The sequence below is a fragment of the Dermacentor albipictus genome, chromosome 5 (genome assembly GCF_038994185.2).
Source record: "Dermacentor albipictus isolate Rhodes 1998 colony chromosome 5, USDA_Dalb.pri_finalv2, whole genome shotgun sequence".
NCBI classification, from domain to species: Eukaryota; Metazoa; Arthropoda; class Arachnida; order Ixodida; family Ixodidae; genus Dermacentor; species Dermacentor albipictus.
Genome location: NC_091825.1, coordinates 69,266,688 through 69,285,851, shown reverse-complemented (window position 1 = coordinate 69,285,851; position 19,164 = coordinate 69,266,688). Strand labels below are relative to the sequence as shown.

Sequence of the window (19,164 nt, the reverse complement as noted above, 5' to 3'; positions counted from 1 at the left end):
GAAACGGCGCGTACGGCTTTTGGTGACGTTTGGAGTTGTTTTATATCTTTGTTTTATGTTGCCACAGTGCATCTCAGTGCGTGAACGTTAGCTTCTCGCCTTCTGGAACAATGTGGTGAAAACCGTGCACACACTTCTTTTGTTGTTGTTACTGGGATCCTGCGTCACAGTTTGCGTGGTATTCGCTATACGTAAGCTGCAGTGGCAGCGTGAACGGTGCCTGCGGAAGGTCTTCGCGACTCGTGCGCCTGGTTGCTATAATCTGTTGTTTCGGCAAACCTGCGAAGGCCAGCTAGGCCCATAAGGTGCGACTGTGGGTAATGTTGTAATCGGCCGTTGGCCCACTACACCCTTCGGTCACGGTTCGGACGATTATGGGGAACGGGCCAACGGCCTCGTCAGAATGGTTCTCGACAGGGATCAATTATGATCAGCACGGGAATACCTCGTTCAGGAGAGGTTTGAGCAATTAGCAATGCGACAAGGGCAACCTACTTCCGGATTGGTGGGATCTGATGTCATCGGTGTCCTGAAACCGGATTGCAATGGTGGGACCTGATATTATCAACCTCCTGACACTGGATTCGGCAATTGACTAAACAATGATCACGCAAGGCATAAAAGGAGCTGCGGACGGCGGGGGTGATCATCAACCTTTCTGTATTACTTTGCATTTTCTTGTACCTATGTAAACGTATACGTGTTTGTCCAACGTCCTGAATATCGGACCCAGCCTCACGTTCACCTCATTCTTCCACGAGAAAAGTGTATCCCACGTCTTCGAACCCCGAGTCGCAACAGTAACATGTCCTTCGTTTCGAACTGCAATTTGTGCTGGAGGACTTGCTCGTATTTTCTTTCTATAATTGCGATGCAACTGACCATCTGCTGAGCAGTCATTCGGGTGCGCTAAAAAAAGCTTGCAATAAATCGCACTTCGGTAACGACTTCTTCCACAAGGGAAGAACACGTCCTCATTGCTATTCCGCCCATTCATTCAGTCCTGGCAATTAGAACACGAACTAAACTGAGCCGACTTGGTGTCGACTACACTAGGGACTACTTCTTTCACATGGCATGCTTAAAATACGTGCGTACAAGCCACGGTACCAAAACAATCCCAAAGCAACCTTACTAAGGCTTGGTAGGTTATGATGACGAGGGTGATCATTTCTATCAGCAGCCCCTCCGAAACGGAGCAGCGACAAATGAAAAGTGTTCATAATCAGAAAATGGTGTACATTCTCTAACGCCCTTGCGCTAGCACCAGTGATCGCTCTTTAATGTGCAGTGATACGTCTGTAAATAGTGGATAGGCCAGGACCGTCAGTTCCGATTTCAACGACCAATGACCAAAATCGCAGCTATCATCGTCATTTGAGCGTTAATTGCGTGTCTTTGTGGGCACAAGTTCAGCCAATAAATATCTACATTTTCACGCCACAGTTTTGATAGTGCTTGGATTTTTCACCATCCCAACTACCTACAAATATTTGTTACGGAAACTCAAACAATCTCATTTTTAAGTTATCTACAAACATGGCATGAATTGGCACCATGGAAAAGACAATGCCTCAGTGATCTAAACAAAGTGACATTTAAGTGGGAAGCAAGCCATTCACATAAATTGATATTATATATCTGCAGGAAGGCCTGTATAGATGTAACTGCAAGACACCGTGTTGAAAAATCTTGGCTACTCCACTTGTGAGTTCAGGATCCTGTACGTAACAATACATTCTGAACTGAAAATACATTCTGAAGCCTTTTGGGGACAGCGGCTGCAAGGGTGCCTGATTATTAAGGCAATGAGCATTTTTTGCCTTCAGCCTTTCTGAATCTATCTATCTATCTATCTATCTATCTATCTATCTATCTATCTATCTATCTATCTATCTATCTATCTATCTATCTATCTATCTATCTATCTGTCTGTCTGTCTGTCTGTCTGTCTGTCTGTCTGTCTGTCTGTCTGTCTGTCTGTCTGTCTGTCTGTCTGTCTGTCTGTCTGTCTGTCTGTCTGTCTGTCCGTCCGTCCGTCCGTCCGTCCGTCCGTCCGTCCGTCCGTCCGTCCGTCCGTCCGTCCGTCCGTCCGTCCGTCCGTCCGTCCGTCCGTCTGCGAAAGAAAGAGTGAAAAGAATAAGGGCCAATTTATTCGGCCAACGTTCATTATGTGTTCCATAGGTTCCGCTGGGTCGGTAAACGCTTCATACAGCCCTGACTTAGCCCCATAGATGTGTCGGGTGCTGCGTGCATGAATTAAGTGTCTGTTGTTCTTCACCATTTCTTTATTGTTTCCTGTAATTTCCTTTTCTGCATTTCTTTCTTTTTTCCGTTTGAAATGAGTAAGAAACAAGCAATAAAGTATAGTATTGCAACGTTTTATTATTTTCTTATCGACGTAAGCTCTATAACAACAGTTATTAGCCACCTACTTAGCCGCAAGCGGTATTTTGCTGTGTAATGCTAGAATTAAAAGCGAATAGAATATCGAAATTGTTATTCGTAGCGAACTCGTATCGTTTACTCGTCGATCACATAAGTTTATAACAGCAGAAATTGTGGCATGTTTGGACAAGGAAAGGTATATACACCGAATCTCACCGGCCGTCGCAGAGAATAGAGCGCGCGCGCAGCCGAAAAGCATCTCGTTCTGGAACGGCAGCGCACTGCCCTCCGTCCCAAGTTCTCCGATGGCGAACCCCGGCGCGCCAGAAAAGGGGCAGCGCCCAGATGGAGGCGCAGCGAGCGCGATTCATTTGCATCGGGAGCCCATCAAATTGGCAGCGCAAACAGACCGCGCGCGCCGACCATGGAGTCTCGACGATCCACCCCCGCGAGTTCCGCTCACCGTCCCCCTCCCCCTCTTCCTTTCTACTCACCGTTTCCCCCTCCCTCTCTCCCTCTCCCGACGGCGTCACGACGGAGAACCAATTCCCTTCGACTGCTCCGACTTTCCTTCCCAAGGTAACCTCTCCCTTCCATCCTCATCTGGGGGCTGCGGCGATCGCGTTTGTGTATGCAGAACAATACGGCAGGCCGACCGAGATTTTCGGGAAACGCGCGTTGACATTGGGCCAGCGCGAGCACATGAAGGCCGCTTAGCGTGGCATTCCAGTATTGCGGCCATGCGCGACCAATAATGTGTCAGCCATATTGAGCGCGGATCAGGGGGTCGTGTGAGCGGACCGTCTCTTATCCTAACGTCCTTGAAAGAAAAGCACCGGAGTTACGCGGCGCGGAAGTGCGATTTTTTTCTTCATCCGGTGAGACGCGCGACAAAACATTTAGTTGTATATATAATACAAATGCTGCGATCGCACGAGGTCGCTCAGAAGTCAGAGGAAAGAAGAAAAGCGTTGTGTCTCTGACAACGGCTGTGGCGCACATTACGTCGCTTGCTAGTTTCTTCCTTCTTCCCCGTCATCATTTATTATTATTTTTTTGCAACCGCTTCTTATGACAAATTACTTCCCAAATGCAAGTGAAAAGATAGTAAAATGGTACCATGCATATAAAGGTCACGAAGGCGCGTCCGTTCTGTGCTCGGTATGTTTAACGTAGGGATCGCTGAGCACATTCAGAAAGTCATAATTTCGTCGGTGAAGAACTCTGTCCTTTGCCTATTCGTTCTTAAGCAATAAACACTTCTGATGTCAGCCAGTCTCCAAGCCGAGCTCTCACTGCCATTTTCTAAGCGTGTCTCGTAGTGTCACTCGCATCTTCTTGTGACTATCATTAGGCAGCATTTATATCTTAACAGGTGATGATGATTATGATGATGACGATGACATGACGACAATGATGATGACGACGATGACATTTTAACAGCAATTTTTATATTCGGCACGTGTATTTATTCCCAGACATAAATTCACAAAGACAAATTATGCAGATCAAACGCACGCTGCAGAGGCAGATCCAACGCACGCCTTTCTTGGCCCATAGCCCGTTGTGGTTATGCACTGTAGTATGGGAACCATAATTATCAACACGCGGGGATCATCCCAAACAGCTCGCTGGTGTTGGCACAAGAGCGTACATGCAGATTTGGCCTAATAATTAGAGCAACGGGCCAGAGCGTGGAATCCCGTGGGACGCACTTTGTTAGTGTTTTTTAAGTAAATGCGAATCCACTCTGTTTTGTTATTGTTTTGTATCTTTAAGTAAATGCGAATCTACTCTGCAAGAACCCGACCAGCGACCAACCGACCTAGGCGAAAACATGGAATGATAGCCCAAAAAGAAAAGCTACGGTTTAATAACGTACACGAAGGTTCATGCAGAAAACTCAGTGCCCTAGCTCCCACTGTGTGAAGAAGTATGACCAGCGAAGGGCACCTTACTGGCAAACTGCACCTCCGCCACGAGTCAGCCAGGCTTTGCACCATCTTCGGGATCGGCCCACGTGTGATACAATAACGTTTTATTCTAATATGGTCGCGTACTGTACAGCACGAACGCATGGTGGCGTCTGACGAGGACGCCGGAGGAGAAGCTGGGGGAACTAGCCCTTAACAGCGTCTCTGTAAAAAAAAAAAAAAAAGTATCCTGTAAATCCGTGCAGAGGCGAAGCATCTGGTCACGGTATCCGGGAAGGCTCTGTCTGTCCGCACAAAGCGGAGCTCATCTCGTATACGCAATCGGCGGCGCGAGATCGCGAGGCGCCTAACTTTTCCTCCCCGCTACCCTCCTCTCTCTCTCTCTCTCTCTCTCAGTAAACAGCGGATATTTCAGGCTTTGCGTCAACGCCGGCGCCCGGGCCGCCCGATCGGCCTTTTCTATCCCGCCGTCGAAATGCCGAGAGGGTAAGCAAGCAAGTGGGGGTGGGAGGAGAGGGGAAGAGAAAGAGCGCAAACAAAGCTTTCGCGCGCGGACATAATATATTTGAGTTGGCTCAGTACCTTTCTTACTTTCGTTTTCGCTTCCCCATTTTGTTCTTGCCTGCATTCGCTCGCGCCCATCGCAGCTTCGCGCAGAGCGAGCGCGCGCTGAATCGCTCGCCTGCTGGCCGCGCGGCCATCATCACCGACACAAGCCTCGTCATTCGTCGGGGGCAAACGCATAGAGTAATTTCGGCCCCATGTCTTTAGCGGCATTCGTTATGGCGTCGCCGTGAGGGAGGATTCCTCCGGGTCTGGTGCTCGTTACGCTGTTTACCCTCGGGCCCAGGGTACGGAGCTATTAGTTCCGTAGTGCGTTCAAATGGAGAAGCCGATAAATAACAGCGCCCGCGCAGCGGTCGTTTGCTGGGCGCCCTGCTGACTCGGTCGAGAATCGAAAGATACACGGGCGATAGGCTGTAGAGGCGCGGATAGAAATAAAAAAAGAAGAACGATTTTGATGAAAATAATACCATGCGTGCGGAAAGTATCTTCCGGTCAGAAGTTAATGCGATGACAACAGAAAGACTCGTCCGTAAAACACCGAGCTTCGGCAGTTGCTGCGTCAAGTCGGGAAGGTTTTAATCCATTAGAGCTCGAATGCAAGTTCAAACAATATCAAAGACAAACGGCTTGGGCCGTTATTTGTAGTGAATATTTTCGTTCCGCAAAATTGGCTCCCACCCAGCTGTGGAACCGTCATTGCCGGGATCGGCCACTTGGCGTTACGGGCGACAAAAATGTTGATAGAATCGAAGGAAGCTTATTATTTTAATATGCAGTCAATAATGATTTACCCTGCGAGTCGAAAGAATGCTCCTATCTTCGTGAAGGTTACATCTGTTTGACTCAAGCGTATCGTTCCAGATTGTTTTATGCTTCATAAATTACATTGGTTTTCAATTTAACAGTTAATGACGCAATTGTCCTTAATTTAAGGCCGGTTTTCCAGCCGTTTTCACAGAACATCAAAAAAATTGTAACGCGAAGAACCAGTGCCAGTGTCAAGCAATTTACAAGCGATGAGCTATCATGAAACCTTTGGGCAAGCAAGCACATCTTTAATAGAATCCCTAAGCGCCCATGAGGCGCGTACTGAAAATCTACGCTAGATAGAGGCACAATTTATGCGCCCATATTATTAAACTAATGCCTCCTTCATGGCACCAACAGGCGCGATAGCGACAAGCGCGATCTAAGTTGTCAGTCACAGCCAGCGTACATTCAAGACTTCTTCGGTCGTGTAGTTATGCGTGCTGCAAGATGTCATTCACGGCAGTCGGAAAGCCTGGGACTCAATTCACAAAGCATTTCGCTCGCAAGTGCTGTTTTCCTGTGTTTGGCCACCTTCACTAACAAAATGTCCAGCATCAGGAATGACTAGAAGTTGCTCTTAGCAACAGTTCATTGCTTTAGCATAACTTAAACAATTATCATAGCTGAGTTCTGTCGGTAGTGTTTTCTTTTTGTTACTTTAAGCATTCTACAACGTGCACAAAGCAACGCCATGGCTGATAACTCATCTAAAGTCTTGTGTTTATGACTTAACATCTAGAGTTACGCCATCTTGTTATTAAGACTGCGTTTACTTAAGGCAGGTGCCCAGCCATTGCGTCTGGAGACGAAAAAGGGCCTGATGGGGGAGTTGAATTTGGTGTATCCAAGATCATATAGGCGACTTCGCATCAAATACCGTTCCAACCTTTACTTCCGCATTCCGCGGAATCTCCTCAAGACGCAAGAGTGCCTCGCGAACGCGGGTATGATAGTAGGGCCGAAAAATTAAATTATGTGGTAATAATCATAACATCGTTGCGCTTGATTTTACCAGAACCTCAAATTTTACAGGCAATGGTCAAACCGACGCTGCCATAATGCTTGAGAAGGCTTTCTATTCTAGAGTTTTCTACAAAAGTTACCAAAAGGAAAACTGCCATTAGGGCCTACTGGAGCCAGAAGCATGGCGCTTTAGCGAGCATGGGAATTATCATTAGTACACATCTGCATAAACTTCGTCCTGCTGGCTTCAAACGGCTTTGTGATTATGCGAAGTGTTCATTTCCAACATATTATTGCGTTATAACTGGTAGAATTCACAGTAAGTGGGCATGTTTACATGTCTTATTGCCTTCCAGGTTTAAAAACTATGCGACTGATTTGTAATTTAGGCCGTGAAAGGCAGACAAAACGCAGTGAGTGAACCCGCAAGAACGTTTCAAGCCACAAGCACGAATATCAGACAAATTCGAGCACTAAGCATCATTCTCATGCTAGCTTTACGATCGCGGGGCGAAAAGTTCCCTCTTGTAATTATTGCACGAAGCTCGAAGCTTTCTTGTGTTTGCATAGAAACATCGGTTAGTAAATGAAATGCATTTGCACAGAGATGTACGTATAGCAGTTGTTCTAGAAACGAAAGGGCAGCAAGTTTTCACAAAAGCGAAACAATAAATACATTTTTCGTTCGCACACGTCAGCCTACTCGCTCACGCCCTCCGACACTTTTCATTATCCGCTCGAATTAAGCAAACCGGGGAAAAAAATTATGTCTGGCAGATTGGCTACCTCACGGTACCTTACCATCAGTATTTTAATTTGTCTGGACTTCTGCTTTTCTTCGCGAAGTGCGCTACATAGGCGCCAAGGTTTGCTGACCTTCTAAACATCCTTATCGTACTGTACGTTTGCATTACGTAATTAGTGTTACCACATTGAGCCGTGGGCATTTCCCGTAACGGCGAATAATGTTGTTCACGCAGCACAGCTAGCAGATTTACGACGGCTGCTACGGTCGCTAAAGCCATATACATTCCATTTTGCCCCGTTAAGTCATTTCTCACTAAGGAAAGCGCCCGTGAGTTCGCAGGTGAACACACATCTAGGCAAGGATTATCAAGGATTACGATGTGCTCCAACTGCTCCGAGCTTTTCGTCGAGTCCGGTCCGCTTCAAACGAGCCCTTTACAGTGGCGCAGCTCATCAGGCTTTGGTGACAACGACCATGCAGAGCGAGCGACGGTCCCGGAGAGGGGCGCGCTAATGGATCATTTAGCGGAGGAGGTTAGCCTAGAGTGCGTTTAATCCGCCTGCAGTACTTATTCAAAGTGCCCGCCCTTTCTCCCAGAAACCTTTCCGCCTTCAATTCTTTCCCTGCCGTATTCAGCGGAGTTCAAACTAGAACGAGTGTGTTTGTGTTTCTTCACTGTTGAGTAGTTTTTTTTTTCCTTTTTTTTCACCTTCATCTCCGGAGTGTTTCGCACAGTCACTGCGCATTCGATGCGCGGGCACGTTCCACGTCTTTGGAACGAATCCCCGCCTCAAACACCGCTTCACTCTCTCCTTCTCGTTCGCATCCCTTCCGTTGGTGTTCAGACGGGAACTTGGAGACTCGTCAGCAACGCTTGCGATAAAGCATTTTCACAAACTCGCCATAGCGGGGACTGGCATTCTAACGAAACGTTTGTCTTGGCATGCGATCTAGCACTCGTCCCCAGTTATATTTGTTTGTTTTTCTCTCCGGGAGGCGCTTTCGATCTTCTGCATTTGCATAAGCCTTTCTATTTCGCTATTCATCCGTCGCGTCTTTGTTAATTACGCAATGAACTGGCGTGTATTTGGGTATGTGAAAGGCAAGGATAAGAGCAGACTGATCGCATGAATAGACAAAAATGCATTACGTGCGTGATTTAAGCGCGTTCGAAATTGTCTTACACACGAGCATTACGTTTTATCCAAGTGCACTTCTTTCGTTATGCCATGTGAAGCAACACAGATTTGTGAGATGCACCAGCAATAAGTGGGATATGCAGTGGAATGCTGCTCTCAAATATTCGGGAATTCGTCGTGGTGTTCAATGCCACATACGCTGTTCGTTGCTCTATGCGTGTTAACGTTCACGTGCTACACTTCTGTAATTGCTTCCCGCCAAAGACAAGGCTTCTTCTGTGGGTCCATGGGTCCGCGAAAAGATTGAGCCCGTATTCCGACACTGCGGGGCCGAATAGCAGGTATCGACCAATCGTGGAATTTAATACATTAGCGACGGCGGATCGTCCAGTCGCAGAAATCTCTTACGAACAAAACATTCAGGGAATTCGGCCCCTGGAGAGTTGCCTCGACATCCTTATGTGCACCTTTACATGCATATACCGGATAATACGCCACGATGATCGCGTTTTGTACACTAAGAGCGAAAGAGGTCGAAACGCCTACGAAAACTGAACTTGGCAAATTACACGTAAAACTTTGTGCTACACGTAGTTGAACATATTGTATCACGCACAAAAGTGCTTACTAGGATAAATCTGGCATGACCAGCTCTTTTTTGCCGCCGCCTTTCTCAAACTAGTAGCAAGTGACCTTTAAAGAAAAATTTTGAGTAAGCTGATTTTTACGTTCGAACGCATGGGTTTGAGGTATTTCTTCGAAAAGCAAGGCACGCACATACACTGACTGAACATTAGCACGTCCGTCAGTTGTCTTTGCATATTGACGTTGACCTGAAAGAGTGCACTTCGCTTTAGGGTTGTAAGATGTAACACCTTTCTGTAACAAATTCATTGAATGATTTGTTTTAACGTCAGACACTGCTAACTATATCATGCCTAACGTCACAGATATAACGATATAATATACGCTGGCTGCTCACTGAAAAAAAAACAATCCTTGCTTATTTTGTAATGTACGCATGTTCTCACATAACATATGCTAAAATAAGCCGTAGATTAGGCGACTCTTTCGTCAATTATCACTTGCGATAGAAAACTATGTAACACAAAAAGTGATAAACAATCGACTAGCTAAAACCAGAGTATACTATTGCATTAGCCAAAAAAAAAAGACACACAAATTGGACATGGTACATTTGCTCAGAATATGCTGCGCAACATGGCAGTGAAGCATTCGAGCCTTATTCAACAGTGCGATGCAATTTTAGTTTACAACGTTTATCAGGGAATAACGGCTGTTTTTAACTACTGCGTGAAATCTTACTCTGTTGTCCAGAAATAGGCGCTGTGTTTATGAGCCCTTTTTCGTTACAAATTGGAAAGGCGGACGTTGTCAATTGTAGAGCACGGTACAGATGAAATCTTAACTTTTGTGTGACTGCTCATCATGCGAACATCAGAGACATGTAGTTCCCACCGTCTTGGGACAATTAGACGACAGGCGTCTCACAGAAGGGACAATTTCTGGACGTGGTCTCGTGCGTCTGCGATGTATCAACCCACGAAAGCGTTGCAGCGTTTTTTAAGCTTACCCAGCATAGTTTTTCGCTTGAAGAGATCTAGACAAAGAAAAGAAGAAAACATGGAGATAAACTAGATCGCACCTAGTTTACTACCCTACAATTGGGGAGAGGGGAGCGGGCATAAGAAGAACCAAATACAGGGAGAAGTAAAGAGACTTCGACTTGTGAATGATCAAGCGATTAACACTTGAGCGCGAGCCACATGGTGAGAACTTTTCTTCTCCTCTTCCCATCTTTTGTAACACTTTCCCCCTTCCAGTACGTAGTAACCATTAGGGCTTAGCGAGATTAATCTTCATGTCCTTCCCTTCTGACTTTTCTCTACCTTTCTGAGCCGTTATTTCAGCTAAATGGACTAAAGGCGTTTGGGAGACAGTTGGCACAGCTGGCATGTGCTGAACGAGATGCTATAATGTGTTTCCGAGCTTGAATATTTGTGCAATGTTGAACGGTGCAATGTTAAAAGTGTAAAAGTTTAGATTGCTTCACACTCACTGTCAGCAACCTGCTTTTCTCGGACTCGTCTTTTTTATTTGTATGCTAAACCGCGCTCTTCGCTAGAGCTAGAGCTTATAGCATTACATGGGCCTGATTTCTCAGTCCGGGTCCGTCGTCTCAAACCTGAGCACGGCCCGGGCCCGCGTTTGCATGAAGAGGTCCGGCCCAGGCTCACGCCGGCATGACCGGACCCGGCTTTGGCTCGCCGAATGCACTCTATGTCCACATGATATGAACCAGTCATTATTTAGGTGGTGTAGCAAAATATATTACAATAGAACTGCTGTGAAAGTGTAACAACTTTCTTCCTTAGTGAAACTTTACAGCTATGAAAAATCGCAGAAAAGCAAACGTCCTGGTAAAGTTTCTGGCAAGGCAATTGCGTACACTTTGTTGAATAACTATTAGGTTCAGGGAGCATAGGTAAACCTCTTTTTGATCAATAAATAGCACTTGCATCAAGAAAAGTCGTAAATTTGTATTATTGAACTGTTCAGCAAGCACCTGAAATTTGAAACACAAATTTTGGCAATAAACAAAATAAGGGATGCAATGATCTTGTAATTTATTATGAAGCTATCACAAGACAATCAGGCTGTTATAAACAAAAGCATTTTGTCCTTTTTCATTTCAAATTAAAAGCTGCAAGTTTTCTTCAGATGGCCCAAAGTTACACGCGCAGAAGCTGCCACACTGATCTTGTTGCGCTTACGACGAAGCACTTCCCTTTATGGCCCACGAAGAACGTTCTAGACGCAGTTAAGTGGAACTCATTGATGCGCACCGTGGTTACCAATAAACAATCTACCATGTTGTTCAGTAAGCAAAAAGCTGTAAAATAGCGCAATGGCAAAAACATAACCGTATCGAAAGCGGTAGAAGTAAAAACGAATCAAGAACGGCTCTTAATATAAGTTCTTTTTTTTTACTTTCGAGGAAAGGAAGTTTTCTGGTTTTTTTAAGAAACAAAAGACGAAAAAAATGTATACCTTTTTTGTATATGTCAATGTAAGGTATTTCATAGCCAGTTTTATGACTTCCCGCTCTAGCTTAGTGCAGAATGCCTTGGATCTACATGCTTAACGTCTGCGTGTGTTCTAAAACCTGGCCTAAGCCCATCAGTGAACTGGCCCGGGCCCACGGCTCCGGCCCACGGCTTCAAGCCCGAGGGCATCAGGTCCGGATCCATCATAAATGTGTTATCCGGTGCGGAACATTGTCCTCGCTTTCAGGTAGTCCTGGGACTATGCAATGCTTTGAGCGTGCTCGATGCTTCCTCTATTGCTGTTTTTTTTTTGGATTTGATGATATGGCAACATGACCAGTTTCATTTTTTATTGCGCTGTACAGACCTTTCGTTCTACAACACATTTGTGAAGCGTCTAACGTGTTCAAGCGTTGCTATTTTATTACTTCTGACGATATATATTTTCATTTGCCACACGCGATGAGATGGGAATTACACATCACTGGTCCCCAGTATACCAATGACGCCTTCTCTTACGTTGAAGACTGGGGAAAATATACAGCCGTTTCTGGCTGGTGGCATCTTATAGTCGACCAGACTGTCATCTACTAGTTCCCGCACTTTGAATAACGCCAAAGCGCACTTTCGCTCGCAGGCCTGGGCGACAGCTGGGGATCCTGTCCTCCGGTCATCTCCAGTCGTGAGGGGGCCATAAAAGAACTGGGATCGCATTTGCTTCAGGTCTGTACTAGCGCACTTCTTTACGTGGGGGAATCGCGTGAATTGAACAAAAAGGCGACCCCTCCCTCCTCGCTTTGTAACATTGCCCAATTTACCTATATGAGTAACAATTCGAAAAAATCAATCAATAAATCACTCAATCAAAAAGTAGCACTTTACTATATAATTAGGTAAAGGTAATACGGAAATATTTGGACCAATATCTTAAATAGCTAGTGACTGGTCCAATATAGAAATGATTACCGAACTTTTAAAAACTGTTACTGGTCATAAATACAGATAATTCCTATGCATAACTATTTATTAGTAACCAGCTATATTCAGCAACATAAACAACCAAATAATAATCTACCTCAACAACAAAACACCAACAAGAAAAAATGAAAGAAGGGGGGGGGGGCAGGCAAACTATGGGTAGTAGACAAAATGAAAAGTACATCAGGAAAACGTCAAGACAATCCTTGGTTGGAGAGGAAGTAGCACTTACATCCACACCGCATGCTTTTGTAAATGGAGTAACGGTGGTGAAGCAAGCTGCGTACGTTTTACCCCGCGATTCGCAACAATGGCTAAGGTGTCAGTGAAATAGGCTAAAACACAAAGATCGTAGCACAGTCACTTCAAAGCATGGTAGCGCACGTATCAGAGTGTAACAGTTATTACTAGCCGTTACCAGCTATAGATCAACCATTCAAGTTAAGCGTGTCAGGAAAATTCTTGAGCAGCGACATTCGGCTTCTGCACGCCGACATATTATTTTTGTCATATTTAGGAAGAACTAAGTCCCTAGCCAACGTTGGTGGGGGACAATATAGTTCTGTTTCTGTCATCCTTGTGGGCCTCAAAAAACCTGAATGGCAAGGGCTATTTTTATAGGGGTCTTTGACCTCTGAGAAGCTTTCAGGTCGAGGTGCGAAATGCGCAATTTTCAAGAAAGGCCAGCATGCGAACGATCACGGAGGAAGAAAACAAATTCATTCTGTTTGAAAATTTAGTGGCACATTTTGAGAGCTTTGGACACTCTTACTGAAACTTAATGGAACACCTCTACAAGGAGCCCAATATTTCTTAGTTATGTGCGTCATTCTTGCTTTAATTGAAACGAACACTTTGTTCTATTTGTACGACATCCGTCAGAATCATAAAAAATACGCGTTTAAGAAAATGTATAAGTACACGCGGGATAATATACTATTTCGAAAAAGCCAGGACAGATGTAGACGCCTAAGTGTGTTTCAATCATATGCTGACTCGATTGTTCTGGTATCTGTGATGCTGCCGCAGCAGACCCTTGATGGCTTCGTGTTCGTGGTGGCACCCGATGGCAAGATCATGTACATCTCCGAGACGGCATCGGTGCATCTTGGACTCTCGCAGGTGAGCACGCTTCCCAGGCGAGAACCACTTTCTTTAATAACCCTATCGCATATTATGCAAGTGATGAAACATTCCCACTGTAGCGTTTCCTTGCCCAACGCAGTAAACTCATTTATTTTCCATGGTATTTAGCATTGGTACATAGTATATACCATAAATATTATGCTTATTGAAATAATTAACTTTATTTAAATGCTGAACAAACCTAAGGTAGGCAAAACCTTTCTCGCAGGTAACTTGATTGGGTCATAAATATTACTGATCTTGACCATGTAAATATGCTTCGACATCCTGCATAAACAGAGGAAATCAAGCCGCGTATTGTCTTTTGAAAAGGCCACCATGCCCTCACGCTTGAAAGTGAGAGAAAAGAATAACGAAGGAAGCAGAGAAAAAAAAGATAACACGCCAGCGGAATACACGTACCACATCACGTCATGAAGTACGAGCACTGGCAACAAGAGTAGGCTCCTGTAGTTGAGCAAAATCCTAGTACAGCTTTGTGAGACTCGCGTTATGCTGAAGCTCGGCCTTGCGTAAATAGGAATCCATGGCACAATTCAAGAAAGACACAAGTTGCTGGAACTTGCTCAGTAGCACAAAGCGACTAATGCCGAACGTTGGCCGTTCTAATACCAAGTGCTCAAGCTTTTGTTGCTGTGCACCCAAGCCAGGCACGAAGGGTCCAACGCACACCTCTTCCGGTGAAGGCGATGTGCTACAATAAAGCTCAAAAGCTTGCGTAAGGCAGCAGAAGAGCGGGAGAGTACACTCACGGGAAAGAACGGGAAAATAAACAGACATTGGTTGATAGGCATGGATGGACACAGTTCCAAGAAGATATGCAGTTGGTTTCCACACAGCAAATGAGAGCATGTATTAGAAGTCACCGAATTGCGCAGCATCAATGCTTGTCCAAGTTTGCGATGCAATCGACTACTAAAGCGCAACATAAACAGCTAAAAAAATAACAAAGCACAATCTTGCACAGCGAAAACACTACGCCAAGCGTGGCTTGCACATTAACGTCCAACCGTTGAATGGGAAAGAACGGGGTGCCTTTGGAGTCACGGTTCATTCAGCGCCATTAAGAAAGCTTATGCACAAGAAATAGGTTTATTCCTTTTGAAGTACATTCATTGTTCGTGCAGGTGGAACTGACGGGCAACAGCATCTACGAGTACATCCACCCGGCCGACCACGACGAGATGACGGCCGTGCTCACGCTACAAAGTGCACTGCCGCACCCGCACAGCGCCCAGGGTACGTTCTACGAGTATACGCCCGGCCACCAGTGCGCGAAAACATATGCTATATTTAAAAGCATAATCTTAAAGCTCAACTGCCGGAACTCTTTGTAATGCTTCTGAGCAAGCTCGTGTAAGCTACCCACAGTCGACAAACCAATATGGTGACACCCAGGGAGCCCCTCGTTGGATATTTGTACTATGCACTGCCTCTTTGCATGGCACATGCTCATTCTCCCCCCTTGCATGTTTCGCGGAGCAAACACCCCTGTGGGTGAATGCTAGAGTAGAGGAGTGAAACGAAGCAGCAAAGCGCAGCGCCAAGCATTGATATCGCGGTCAATGCTTCACCCTTCGGCCGAAACTATCACGTTTTACCTGGCCTTTAGATCCTGTTCGATAAGGTGGCACGCGAAAAGTCAATTTTGTCCTGGACTATTACAAGGGCGCATTTTCAAAACTGTTAATAGGAACACTAACGTATTCGGTAGCACATTTGTAGCACAACGGATACTGCAGAGCTACATTTGTAGGATAGAGATGGAGATCAGGCAGGACATGCCACCCGCAAATATGGAGGAGCCATATCCAGCATATACGCGGTTGTTCGAAGTAAACGGAATAAGAACTAAGCGGATATCACGCGCGGTTGGAATAGGATTGAGAAAAGCTTGCATTGGTGTCTGCCAAGAACGCTGTTCGTGTTTAGCGACCATTACAGTACAGGACTATGTTCGACTCAGGTTGACTCAGGTCAACTATGTTCGACGCGGATCCCGCGCATGACGGTCATGTCGCTGTGTGTGTTTCCATGCCATCGCTTGCACATTGCAGTGTGAGAAGCAAGGCTACAACGCTCAGCCGCGTGCCATAAAATGCGGCATCAACGCGCTGTTATTTTCCTTCTCACTCGTCCCCAACTCACCCTCAAATGCACCGCAAACACCCACGTGCAGAGCTGGAGGTGGACCGTTCCTTCTTCGTGCGCATGAAGTGCGTGCTGGCCAAACGCAACGCGGGTCTCACGGCGGGCGGCTACAAGGTGATCCACTGCAGCGGCTACGTCAAGGTGCGCCACTACTCCATGGACGCAGCGCCCTACGACGGATGCTACCAGAACCTCGGCCTCGTCGCCGTCGGACACTCCCTGCCGCCGTCCGCCATCACCGAGATCAAGATGTACGCCAATATGTTCATGTTCCGCGCGTCGCTCGACCTCAAGCTCATCTTCCTCGACGCAAGGTTTGACTCTATTCTCCTCGCCGTACCGCAGCCGTGCTGCTAAAAGACATGCGTTGCCAGGTTCCGCTCGTCACTGCACTGTCAATCGCGAGTGAAAGGGCCCAGAGCTATACTCGCGGACAATTTCATGTGTCAATGGAGGGAGAGCTACAAGGGCAGGTCTTCTGCACATGTGTCGCTGCACCAAGTAGTCCAGCAAAGTTGTGACAGCGTTCTGAGTTTCTGAACTACTGAACTAGCGTAACTTCCACAAGCAGTGGTTTCGCATTTGTCTAAACGAAAATGGGAAAAGAAGAACAAATGAGCTAAACTGCGCAACCAGTGTTGTATTTCGTCTTCTCTTTTTATTGCTGTTTTAAGCAAATGTTTGTTTTCTTTTCTCCAGCCTAAAGGAACACGGAGGAGAACGTAGCAGTTTTCTTTTATGCGAAGCATACTAGCCGCACAACCACGCTCTTCCTTGCTGCGCCGCGCGCGGCCGCGTAGCTACCATATTCCCAATGCTCGACGAGCGTTCGGGCTGGTGGTGGTGGTAGAAACATTTATTGCCAATGATATGAATGGTGGGGGCGAAGCCCCCTACATGGCACTTGAGTGCTCCCTTACTATGAGGGGGCACCCTTACAAAGCAAAGGAGAGTCCTTGAAGCGCAATCCTTTTTATTGCGCTGGAGATGATCCGGCACTGGTCTTGAGCGGAAGTGCAGGTCAGAAGAGTCTCCCAGTAAGACACCGCCACGGCAGGCGATGGGGGATGAGGGAAGGTGGGGCACGTGGGGAGGGTGTGCAGGAAGTCTCCTGGTTTGCCGCAAAGTTTGCATGTTGAGGGGAATTGGTCTGGGTATCTGGCATGTAGTAGTATGGGGTATGGAGCAGTCCGAGTTTGTAGTCGACGCCAGTGTGCGGCCTGCTCTATGGTGAGGGATGGGGCTGGGGGTGTGTATTCCCTTCGTTTGTCCCGGTAGTACGAGAGAATATCACGGAAGGAGAGCAGGCACTCCCCGGCCCGTAGAGGGGGCTCGGCTCCCACTGCCCGGAATGTGAGACCTCGGGCGAAGGAGTGAGCCTCCTCGTTGCCGGGGAGGCCAGCATGTGCTGGCGTCCAGATTATCGTTATGCGGCGCCGGGGCTGCCAGGAGCGTAGTAAGCGCGCAGCGGTGCGGGATATGTAGCCATTGGCATAGTTGAGAATGGCGGATTTGGAGTCAGTGATAATTTTGGTGGCAGATGAAGAGATGAGAGCAAGCGCGATGGCTGCCTCTTCTGCCTCTGTGGTGGAATTGGTGATGATTGAACTGGAGGTTAGAAGCTTTGCTCGATTGTCGGCTACCGCCAGGGCCATACGGGAGCCTGACGTATATTCCGCTGCGTCCACGTAGACCACCTGATGGTCCTCGCCATACTGTTTGTGGAGGGCCCGAGCCCTTGCTCTTCGGCGGTTCCCGTCTCGCTCAGGGTTCATGTTCTTGGGGACAGGGAGTATGTTGAGGTTAGAGCGGAGGATAGGAGAAAGGGGGACCCTCTCGGTAGGGTGTGTAATAGGGGTTAGGTTTAATTGGGATAACAGAGTGCGGCCAGGCTCTGAGTTAGACAGACGGGATATTTGTGCCGTAAAGGTGGCTTCTCCGAGTTCCTCACAGGTGTTGTGGACACCGAGTTTGAGGAGTCGGTCATTGGATGTGCTGGGAGGAAGGCGTAGAGCTGCTTTCGTGCAACTCCGTAGGAGCGCGTTTACTCGATCTCTCTCCTTCTGTCGAAGGGGTAGGTAAGGAAGAGCATATGCGGTGCGGCTTATTATGTAAGCCTGGGTGAGGCGAAGCGTGTTTTCTTCGCGTAAGCCAGCCCGGCGGTTCGCTATGCGGCGAATCAGTCGGGTGGTCTGTTGAGCGTGTGTTTGGAGAGTTTTTATGACTTCTCCGTGCGCGCCATGAGAGTGGATAACTAGCCCTAGCACTCGGATTTTTGATACTAGTGGGATGGGGTGAGTACCTAGCGTAAGGGTGATGGGAGGAACGACTGAATCGTGTTGCTTGTGGCGGTATAGAAAGAGCTCCGATTTTGAGGGGGAGCAGGTCAGGCCACGCTCTCGTACATATGTGTCGATGGTGGTTAGTGCCAATTGTAGGTGTTGTTCTATTTCGGCGTTACTGCCTCGGTTTGTCCAGACAGTGATGTCGTCGGCGTAGAGGCTAAAATGGATGTCGGGTATTTCAGCTAGTTGTTGGGGTAGGTGAAGGAGTGCTATATTGAATAATATAGGGGAAAGGACGGCTCCCTGGGGCGTACCTCGTGCCCCGATTGTGATACCTGGGAGGCTGTGGTCACCGAAAGTAAGTGTGGCTGTGCGGTGGCTGAGGAAGTCTCGGATGTAGTTGTACATCCTGGCTCCGACTCCCAAGGTTGTAAGGTTTTGTAGGATAGCTGAGTGTGTAACGTTGTCAAATGCCTTAGTAAGATCCACACCTAGAATAGCTTTGGTGTCGTTGGTTTGAGAGTCTAGAATGTGATGTTTTAGCTGTAGGAAGACGTCCTGTGTGGAAAGTCCAGGACGAAATCCAAACATGCAGGTGGGCATCAGATCATTGTTTTCTAGGTAACGGCAGAGCCTAGTCTGGAGTACGTGTTCCATCAATTTGCCCACCGAAGATGTCAAAGAGATGGGTCTGAGGTTAGAGGTGAGCAGAGGTTTCCCGGGTTTAGGTATGAAGACGACTTTGGCCTCTTTCCATTGCGATGGGAGGGTGCCCTTTTGCCAGCACCCATTAAAGCATTCGGTAAGGGCCGTAATGGATTCGGCGTCGAGATTCCGGAGTGCCTTGTTATGTACCCCGTCCGGACCGGGGATTGAGCACGTGTTAAGTCTCTGGAGTTCAGCCTGAACTTCTGCTTCTGTAATGGGTTGGTCGATGAAGTCGTTAGGGGGGCCTGCATAGTCGGGGTGTGTTAAAGGAGGGTGTGT

General features: G+C 47.0%; 1 protein-coding gene across 3 annotated transcripts in view; it reads left to right on the top strand.

Moving 5' to 3' along the window:
- sim (single-minded) overlaps window positions 1–19,164 on the top strand; it is a 108,587-nt gene that overhangs the window by 72,222 nt on the left and 17,201 nt on the right. For 2 of the 3 annotated variants that reach the window (XM_070539630.1, XM_070539631.1), the window contains 4 exons: window positions 12,255–12,340; window positions 13,628–13,717; window positions 14,869–14,980; window positions 15,921–16,206. In XM_070539630.1, coding sequence (XP_070395731.1) covers window positions 12,255–12,340; window positions 13,628–13,717; window positions 14,869–14,980; window positions 15,921–16,206 — 574 coding nt within the window. Of the gene's footprint in view, window positions 1–12,254; window positions 12,341–13,624; window positions 13,718–14,868; window positions 14,981–15,920; window positions 16,207–19,164 lie in introns of all 3 variants that reach the window. The other variant, XM_070539629.1, reaches the window with a different exon arrangement.